At 44.0% G+C, this 10,706-nt stretch overlaps 1 protein-coding gene across 1 annotated transcript in view; it reads left to right on the top strand.

Annotated features, from left to right (window-relative positions):
- The window catches only part of DCC (DCC netrin 1 receptor), a 260,983-nt gene that overhangs the window by 131,169 nt on the left and 119,108 nt on the right, over positions 1 to 10,706 (top strand). Inside the window, exon 10 of the mRNA XM_026865876.1 lies at positions 6,829 to 6,878. Within this exon, the coding sequence (XP_026721677.1) occupies positions 6,829 to 6,878 (50 nt within the window). The remainder of the gene's footprint in view (positions 1 to 6,828; positions 6,879 to 10,706) is intronic.

Here is a 10,706-nt window from a genome sequence, read left to right as displayed (position 1 = left end):
TTATTTTATTTTATTTTATTTTATTTTATTTTATTTTATTTTAATTTTTTATTTTATTTTTTTAAATTTTTTTAGAGCAGCTGTAAAAGAAGAGAGAATCCCTTTAGGGTATCTTTCCATCCTCCTTATTCCGAGTCTGCCTGAAACCACTTTGGTCTCTTGTATGAAAAAAACAAAAAGCAACCAAAGGGCCACAGAGGGAGCCGGGCTTTGGCCAAGCCGTGGTCCTGTCTGTCCTGAGAAGGAAAGGAAGGAAAAGAGGGAGCAAGTCTGCAGCACCAAAAACTTTCTGCGTTTTCTTCTTTTATGGTACCACGCAGAGACCTTTCCCAGGGTTAAGGTCCCTTCTGCTAGAAGGACGTGCAATAAAACACCAAGAAATAACTCCTGTATGGGCGAGCTAACAGCCTACGTAGAGGAGGGACAAAGACATTTAATCTCTCCTGGTTTATAGGGGAGAGATAAAGGAAGGAGAAAGGCTGTAGTTGCCCGTTTCGGGCTGGTTTTTGTTCCTGCCACCACCCTCCCCATGGCGGGGAGCAGCTCCCTAGGCTTCCCCACTGTGATTTCGAGATTGCAACGCATAGTCCGGCTTAAATTTAGATTTTGATCAGTCAGGAACCAGCCCTGCCAAAGAGACAGCGACTGGCCACCTCTCTCTGCTCCTGCTTGGTGCTTTTGCCGCCGGATAAAACTGTTAACGAAGAGCATCTGGCACGTCACAACCAGCTCCCTTTGGTCTTTGTGTTGGGTTTGCATCTCAGTCCATGTAGTCTCCGGCCATTTATTTTCACCCTGGTAGCCAAATCTGGAGGGCAGCCCCCAGGCAAGGAACCGAGACCCTCTCAAAGGGCAGTGAGTTCCTCCTGTGCTGCTTTTCCAAAAGCTTGTTTGAACCACAAGTCAACGTCAAAAATGGGAGAAAAGTCCTGAAGACTGATCTGCCTTTCCTTTCCGCTTGTAAAAAATTGACAGGGTCACAATTAAGTCTTCTTTCCTCTTGAAAATATCCGTGCTTGAGCAGGTTATTTTTTTTTCCACGCCGATCCTTTGCTGTGTACCATACAATAAGGTGCATGTAGTTGCATAAAAAAGAACAGCCTCTACTATTAGTTCCTACAGGTCTGGAGGCAGAAATTGTCCACGAAACTCTGGGATGTAACCTGTAGCCTGAGAGACGCACCCCAATCAAAGGGATTTAGTGTGGCATCTCCAGCTGCAGGAGCTACAGCCCCCCCCCAGACAGCGTTCGGCAGATCAAGGAACATGCTGTAGCTTTAATGCTTAATTTTCAGTTTAAAATACAGCTCAGATAATATTTGGCCAAGCTGCGTGCCGTTTCAGAAATGCTTTGAGCTATCGCGCTCATGAATTTAACAAAATGCATTTAATCCCAGCAATTGGCAGACAGTAGAATTTCATGCTTCCTGAGTAGTTGATTTAAATGTAATTTATATCCATAATTATAGGATGAACGCTTGGTGGGTTGTTTTTTTTTTTGTTTGGGTTTGTTTTTGTTTTTTTTTTTTAAAGTAAAAATCAAAGATTGAAGTTCAGATTGACAGAGGAGACAGTCTCTGAAGTTTTTCCGAGGTCATTAGCAGTTCCCTGTGAGCAGGGCGAGGAGCCACGGGCTTCTTGTGCCACCGCAGTAGCCGAACCTCTTGGTATGGTGACATCCCCCAAAATTATCCAATCCTTCTTTATATAGAGGCGTTTTCCTCCTCTTCCTCTTTCCCCTGCAAGAATTACTTGGGAATTTCCCCATGCAAAATATTTTTTTTTTATGTGAGCATCAGCCTTGAAACCTTTTTGGGTGAAGAACATCTGTGGGAAGGTTTTGTGGTTGAAGTTAGTGCCAGCACCAGCAAGACTTGGTTATTTAATATATTTGATTTGTTCCAGACTTTATTGAGCTGGGGACTTGGATCTGGCCCTTTTACCTCCCAGTTTGCTCTCCCTGCTTGGTGCCTCTGCCTCTCCCAAAGAGCACCCGCGGGATGTGGGTGCTCTCTGTGCTGCAGTGAAATACTCGGGGGGGCTTCCTCAGCCATCTCGTTCCTTCTGGACTCTTCTGCTCTAGAATTGCAGAACAACAGAAAACTAGCAAAAGCACAAAGGACATGGGTTCATCTGATAGGCAACTGGAAAGATACTCCTCAAATTTCAACAGTTAGAAACCGAGAGCAGCCCCCAGGAGGAGGACTTGGAGGGGTTGGGGGGTGGAAAACTGCCTGTGAGCCAGCAATATGTGCTGGCAGCCCAGAAGGGCCCCGTGTGCTGGGCTGCACCCAGAGCAGGGGGGGCACAGGGCCAGGGGGGGATTCTCCCCCTCTGCTCCGCTCTGGGAGACCCCCCTGCAGGGCTGGGTCCAGCTCTGGAGCACCAACAGCAGAAGGAGACGGACCTGCTGGAGCGGGGCCAAGGGAGGCCACGGAGATGCTGGGGGGGCTGGAGCCCCCCCTGTGAGGACAGGCTGAGAGAGTTGGGGGGGTTCAGCTAGAGGAGAGAAGGCTCCGGGGAGAGCTTAGAGCGGCCCCCCAGGGCTGAAAGGGGCTGTGGGAAAGGGGGGGGGTGTCTCGTCATCAGGAGGGAGGGACAGGATGAGGGAGAACAGTCTTAAACTGGCAGAGGGGAAATTTAGATGAGATCTGAGGCAGAAATTGTTCCCTGTGAGGGGGGTGAGGCCCTGGCACAGGCTGCCCAGAGAAGCTGTGGCTGCCCCCTCCCTGGCAGGGTTCAAGGCCAGGTTGGACGGGGCTTTGGGCAACCTGGGCTGGGGGAAGGTGGCCCTGCCCAGGACAGGGGGTGGCACTGGGTGATCTTTAAGTTCCCTTCCAACCCAAACCAGTGTGTGATTCTATGAAAAGAAAAACAAAATACCATCAAATAGGTATTTTTTGTTTCCTTGCCACACGAACCTTTTCCCCATCATTCTTCTTTCCATTCCTTCTTCCTCACTCCCAGCCGTGAGGCTCCTCTCACCCACCTTTAAGCACCTGGCTCAAGGCAGGCAGCAGGGCTCCTCCCCAGTATTCAAGTCTTCTTCCACCCCCTGAGTCACCCTGCGCTGTGACAAAGGGGCCGAGTTACGCCTGGATTCATCTGTCTGTGCTCATTGCTTATTGCGTAGCTAACCCTGGGTAAAATGAGTTCTGCTCTAATTTCTAATGCTGTAATTAAGCTGTGAATAATAAACAAAAAAAAAAAATTTACCAGGTGCATCCAATTTCTTTATTTGATCAAGATATAAAACCGGAGGAAGTAATTGTAATCTCAGAGGCGCTGGGTTTGCCAGAGGAGCTCTCTGATTGTTTTGCAACCCGAGATATTAAATCAGGGTCTCTGATTTGGTAATGCAAAGCATCTCCTTGGCTGAACAGTGAGCACGGAATAAAGGCACCCAGTATCGTTGTGGAAATGATTGAGTTCGATGCCGGGTCAGGTCTAGATTTATTTCTTGGTTTGATTGAAGTTCTGGAATAAAAGAGGAGGGTATCAGTTATGTTCGTGCATGCAACAAAATTGGGAGATATGACAAGCATCCACTGAAGAGGAATAATCGAAATGATGGAAAGACAAACAAATAGTGGGGGGGGAAAAAAATAAAATAAAGGATGAAGAGAAGTTTAGTAGGGGAATAATGTGTAGCACAATAAAATAAGTCAGTAATGAGCAGGAAGGGTTTAAGGTGGTGACGACTCAACGTCTTGAGGAGCCTTCACTGCCTGTGAGAGAGGGGTGGGAGAAGAGGAACCACCTCGGAGAAACCGAGGCTCTGAGCAGTCCTGCTTTACTCGCCAACAAGAGCAAATATTCTCCAGGGAGAACAGGACTTTCCAGGAGAGAGAGATGCTCACCAGACGCGGCTCCTTCAGAAAAGTCCAAAACTTATCTCCGTTTTCTTATTCCTTGCCACACCGAGGCGGTTCTCTCTCTGATAGTTCTCAAAACAAGGGGAGTGTGAGCGCTGACATCTCTGCATTAAGGGAGATGAAATGTGTCGTGTACCGTTTGCTGGTGCCGGTGCTGTTGCGGCAGCGACGCCTTGGATCCCTTTTACGCTGTCGTGGGCACTATGGAAACAAATAAAGAGAAACTGGAGAAACCGGCTCGTTTCTAAAGCTGCTACTCTGGGGAGATTCAGCGGCTCAAGCTGTTGCTTCCTCAGCCCGTTTCCAACAGCAAATCTCTGCAATTTGGGATCCCCAACCTGAGGAAGAGTTTCTACCTTCCTTCTCGCTCGCTTTGCTGCACATCTACCTCCAAGCAATCTGAATTTTCGGATAACTAGGCTTCAAATCCAACTTTTTTTCCTCTTTTTTTTTTTTTTTTTTTTTTTGGTTATGATCCGCAGGGCCTTCATGAAGGCCAGTGGTATTAACGTGTGACTTTGCTGCCAGCAGGTCCCTCCGAGTTAACTGTTGTTAACTTTTGCTCTTTTTATAGCCTGCGCGCGTTAGAAATAATTATTTTCCGATTAGCACTGACAAATGACTTCGCTTTGACCGACTTCAGTCCTTAAATAGCAGCGCGCGCTGAGGATGCTACCAAGTGCTGCACTTAGGGGACTTGTTTATTGAACGTAGACGTGACTAGACAGAGCCCAACAGAGGAGCTGTCTGACCACCGCTGCTTAAAATAACTCGGGAAAACCAGCTTGTAGACGACTTGCTGCCATCCTTGCCCTTCATGACTGCGGGGTGTGTGTGTATCTTGTCGTGTTAGTGCCTATAACATTCTGTAGAGATTCGTAGATGTTCAGGTTCGAGGTGACTCCTCGCTGTAGACTCAGCCTGATTCTTCCAGAGCGCTGACGTTGAGCCAGGCTGTACGGATTGTTTCCATCTGCCACAGCTGGCACCTTAGAGGGACTAGATATAGAATAAATATAAAAATAAGACATAGAAACAATACGCAGGGACAATATAGACCCAGCCCGCCCTTACATCTGCCTCCATACAGCACATAGAATTTCACCACTTCCTCCCGCTGGAAGTTTTGGTTGGAAAAAGTGATTTGCAGAAATATTTATTTTGCTTGGCGATGGATGTCCCGCACTCCTAGACAGCAATTTTCCATGAAGATTGGAGCAGTTGTAAAGCAAAGCTTAAAGATTTCCAGTGGAGATGGATCCCAGCTCGTAGCTCTTTGCCTATTACAATTATTCTCCGCAGCCGGAAGTCCTTGCCCTTTCAGATAATAATAGATAATAATCCATGCACTTCTTAACGCTGCCCTTTTTTAAACAAAATTAATTTCTTTGATCGCTTAAGATGTTTTAGGTCTCGGCCCGTTCTCGTAGTTCTTTGCCGAATCAGTGCAAATGTGTGGGTGATTGCAACAAGAATGCTTTTGCCCTAGTGTTGTTGTAAATGTCATATAAAAGATGTGTTAATTCTTCTTTGACTTGGTATATTCATACTTGTACTCTTAAAAAAAAAAAAAAAAGTTTTCTCTCATTAACCCTAATACATCGCCTTGTGAACTATTTTTAAATTGGGTATTCACCGTGTTTCTTTTTTTCCCTCTTTTTTTTCCCCAAAATTCAGGGCCACCTTTCTGTAAACATAAACTACACCTCTGCTTTTCAACTCTTCAGCAGCCCACGTTAGCAGGCAGGCAAATATTTCAGAAAAGAAAGGAAGACAAAGCTTCAGGTTCGCACCAGGCAGTTGCTGCATCACCAACCACGAGCTTGTTTTTAAAGCTCTGGGCTCCTCGGGGGTTGAATTAATATTTGCCATTCAGCTGGAGGAATAGCCATTTGAACCGCCATTGGACAAGCACATTGGAAATAAATATACAGATCTGGAGTGGGAAAATGGGCAGAAATTGGTCAGGAAAGAGTTGCTAATGGCTTGTCCAACTGGGAGGGTGCTGAGCGTTCACCGGGAGCCATGCTGTGTCTTGGTGGTGGGAGCCCAATCCTTCACAGGCAGGGAGTTGGCAGCACGAGTGGGATAAATAAATTTGCACCAAACGGGTTTGTTTTGTTCTTTTTTTATTTTAAATATATATATATATATATATAAGTAGAGAAAGCGAGATTAAAGAAACTTTGAAGACAGAAAAAAAAAATCCCCTGGGTCAGAACCGTTTGAGTTCAAGCCACGGGTGCGGGACCCTCTCACGAATCGTTGTAAGATGTTTAACCCACTTAAGAATTCTCGACTTAAGAATTTAATTTAATTTAAGAATGATAGTAGATTTATCCGAAGAAATATAACACCGCTTAGCTGTATAAAACCAGGTGTGGATGATGTTGTGTGTGACAAGCAGAGCCTTCCTGTGAAACGCTTTGTAAAAAAAAAAAAATCTAAAGGCAAAGGTGTTGGTTTTTTTTTTCTTTTATTCTTAATCATCCTTCCAAACAAAAGGGTATCACAAAGAAGGGAACACCCTGCTCTACCTGTATATAATACAGATTCCAAATATGTAACGTATATTCCAAAAACGCCCTTTAATCCAGAAAAACCAGAGACGTCGTGGCAAGTTCTTGTTTCTTCCTGACCAAGTTTATAACAAATAACCGAATTCAAGTCGTGGGTCTCACTGCAGGGAGCCTGCTGACTGGCTGCTTAAAGGGCTTGCTAATAGGTCTATCAAAAATGGGAAGAAATGAACAGATGCATTTGTTTTTCCTCTCCCCGGGGGACTTCTGAAGTGCCACCTGGTTTAGCGGCACGGTTGTGATCAGATTATAAACTAGGTGTAAAAGCGGCGCTTTGTTTCTTTTCCGACAAGAGAAATAGTCGATGTAAGCTATTCTGACTTGGACACTAACGGCAATATTTCCCATTTCTTTGTGTTTTTCTTCCCTTTCAGTGCCCAGTGCGATGCCTCAGAACGTCTCCTTGGAAGTGGTTAACTCCAGGGTAAGTCTGCCACGTGCTCGCGGCCAGCAGGGCCGGGTATTTGTGTAGCTCTTCCTACTTTGTGCAGCTATTTTTATTTGATGTAACTGTTCCTACTTTGGGTAGCTTTTCTTATTTTATCGAACTATTCCTACTCTGTGTAGCTTTTTCACACACAAAGGGACCCAATCTGCCCCTTGCAGAAGGTTCCTTTTGCTTCTCCAGGAGATTGTGTTAAAATAAGACCAAAAACACCCCCCCCCCAAAAAAAAAAAAAAATGTTTGAGGGAAGCCAGTGATTTTTCCATTTTTACAGTAGCATCACTTAAACTTAGGTGAACAAGCAGGACCCGTTCCCTGATTGCAGATTAACATCTGCAAGAAACGTAACGGCGCGTTGATTAAACGGAACAATCTCGGGGAATCACGAGCAGCAGGGCTGCGCCAGGGGAAGAGGTGATGGGGGGAAAGAATAATTTTAGTGGGAAAGAATGATTTTAGTGGGAAAGAATGATTTTAGTGGGAGGTTATACGCACCACGTGCAGGTAGGTCTGTTGTCAGCTCGCTCGTTCCAACCAATATATTTGTCTTGTGAAAAGTGCTTTTTTTTTTTTTTTCTCTTAAATCCAGTACTTTCCTCCAAAAAAAAAAAAAAAAAAAAAAAAAAGTCTGATGTTTCCATATCACTGATGAAGTGGGTTGATATTCTTCTGTAATACAATATTGTACATAATAGATGTTAATTATGTTTTCGACGTGTCGAGTGTTGTTTCCGAATGTCTTTTGAAAAAAAAAAAAAAGTTTGTGATTATTGCCTTTTTATTTCTTCCTGCCATTCACCGGAAGTCCCCGAGCTTTTCTTCTGTGCCTGATTTCAATGAGAGGCCCGTTCGGCCATGGAAATGTCCCAGTTCAGAGCGTGAAGGGCGGGCACAAAACCCCCCAGCCCTTGTTCCTTGTCAGGACGTCTCCTCGGGCATGAAATTTGGTGATTTCCCTTCGCACAGCTACCAAGGAGTGGGAGCCCCAAGCTCACAGACGGGGATATACTGCGGTTGAGCGAGATTTTATCAAATCTCTGGTTTGCTGGGAACACTCAGTACCTGTCACTTTGATCTTTCTCTATTTTCACAACATCAAATGTATATTCTGATTATTTTTATTTTTTTTTAATGCACCCAGCTCCAGTTACTTTTAAATTCCCCTTACACATATTGCCCAAAGGGCATCGATGTCTCGGCTCATCTTGTTCCAAACCTTTGTGTTTACTTTTGCTTGCTTGTTCTCGAGGTAAAATGCCACAGAGCAATTGATCACATTTCGTGACCTTTTGTGGTGATCATTTCCATTTAAAATACTTAGAACAAAAATAGAAAACAAGCTGCAGGGTACGGTGCTGCACGGGATGGTGTGTGGATGCTCCTACCCTGTGTTATTGCAGGAGCGGTGCTTACAGGTGCAGATGGGGAAGAGAAGGGCCTAAAACTTGACCCTACCCACCATTTTAGAGGTCGTTACTACGTTCCCAAATGAAGCCTTGATTAATTTGCAGATATAAGTGTTGTATGGAGCCAGATTTAAATGTTAACCCGTATCGTTCGGGGCTGCTGTTCCGTGATAGGGAAAGAAAATCGGTCTCAATCCTTTTTTTTTTTTTTTTTTTTTTTTTTTTTTTTTTTTTTGTGACCAAGTGGTGGTGAATGATGCCAATGGTGGGGTGAGGATTTCTCCAAGTCAGCCTTGACCTCTGCTCCAAAACTCGTCTGCTGTGCGGACGGAGAGACCTCCCCAAGCATCCCCCATGCCACGCGGGGTATCAGTTTCTAAGCTGTCAAAGCTGGGGCTGTGTGTGGCATAATAACTGTGTAAAAAGGTGGTTTAAGGTTGTATGTATGAACAGGGATCTTTATCGAAGAGAAAAAAGATACGTGGAACCCGTTGGGACTATTTTAGGCTGTATCCTACAGGTCATGTGGCCGTAAGAAAGGACGGTGTCCCAGCAAATCTCGATGAAGCTTGAATAGAATTTAAATATTTACATCTAGGTCATCTGGAAAGAAATCCAGAAATGAACTAAACTTGCTGAATCTTAAGGAATAAAAAGGTTTGTTGTTTTTTTTTTTCAAGTAGAAGAATCACCTTCAAAGACCATGATGCCCCAAAACCCCCTTTGCCAATCCTTCCGTGGTTGCGGCACAACTTTAAACCGTTGATGTTGTAGAGAGCTGTATGCAGCCTCCTGCTTCTGTAACAGGCTGCAATAACCCAGAATATTGTATTTCTGGTCTGGTTTTTTTTATCCATGTCCTTGCTTTTCTTCTCTCTTGGCAGCAGGCAGAATTAATTTGATTAAACATAATTCACAAGCTGATTACATCAAAACAAATAACTAAATAGCCCTCATAGTTTGCTAACTGGATTTGAGCGGTGCACAGAAGAGCCCAAAGGCTGGCCTTGGCAGTTCCCAGAATTGTTTAAAATTTTATCTCTAGTTTAATCAGATTTCTCTCTTTATGCTATTTTTCTTTGGTGGTGGCAGATCTATTAATTTCATAACGTAACGGAGACGGCCAAGCGAATGGAAGATGCTTGATATGAATTATTATTATTATCGTGATTAATATTGATGGTGTTCTTTGACTGGGGACCTCGGTCAGATGGGAATTGATAATGGGGAGGACTGTGACAGAAATACAGTTCCGCGCCGAAAAGAGATTTCACTGTAAAATTCAGGCAACAGAGAAGTGGCCGAGACAAGTCAGGGGGAATATTCCATCTCAGAAGCTGGCAAAGTGAGCAGGGTGCCTGCGTGGACTTTTAATTAGAGATAGGTATCTAATAAGCAAGAAGAGATGTATTTCTGACTTCTTTTGTTTGCAAACGCCTCGCGTTGCTAAAGGAAAAGAATGTGTACGAGGCTGAATAGCGGGCTAGAGTTTTGTCCAAGGAATATCTGCATCGACAGCTTCTCCTTCTGGCAGAAACAACATGGCCACTGCCAAAGTTTTTCATCAGCACAGGTCAAAAAGGGAAATGTTTTTTTTAGAGCAGGCTTCTAGAAAACAAACAAGACCTGCAATTCTAAGCTAAACTAATTATCAGAAGTTTAATCTGTTAAAAGAGAACATTAGTTTTAAGCTTTCGTCTGTGCAGCAAGGTCTGCGCTTTGCTGTAGCGGTGGGAACAAAACCAAACCAGGTATTCTGGGGGAGATCCGGCCTCTTTTGAGCTGGAGTATAATTTCTGCGACAGCCTGGCTGAGCTGGAAAGCTGCAAATTTGCTCCTTTTGTCTTTTATTTGAGGAGGTTTCCTTCATCCTTTGAGGTCGTTTCTTCCACCCTTTTCGAGAGGCAGCACGAAGGCGACTGTAGCTATTTACGTGTTTGTTTACTTCTTTTCTTCCTCATTTAAATTTCGGTGTGGTTTTACTATCTTTTTTTTTTTATTATTTTTTTACATTGTAGGATCTATAAAATAGCTGCTAATGAGCAAATCTGAAGCGCATAAATACCTGTAGCTTTATCTAATTAAAAACTGGATGTAACGTTATTTCTTCTTCCCATTTCCAAATAAAGCGCGAAGTGAAGAAATAATCGGAGCCGACTGCAGAAGCAGATTTCCTTTGGTCACATTTAGTAACAATTTAATCCCGGGATGTCGTTCCACTTAGATGGATAGGGATTGCTTCTGGGGCGAGATTTTTCATAGGTTAGTTAGGGCTCTGAAAACGACATCAGAAATCAAGATTTGTGCTGTTTATGAGATATTAAAAATACTTATAAATAAACTACAGGGAGAGTTCTCTTAATTACTAGTTCACATTAATAAAATACGGGGGGGGGGGGGT

Source organism: Athene cunicularia, assembly GCF_003259725.1.
Source record: "Athene cunicularia isolate RWA chromosome Z unlocalized genomic scaffold, athCun1 chrZ_part1, whole genome shotgun sequence".
Taxonomy (NCBI): Eukaryota; Metazoa; Chordata; class Aves; order Strigiformes; family Strigidae; genus Athene; species Athene cunicularia.
This window is presented reverse-complemented; position numbering and strand designations above follow the sequence as displayed.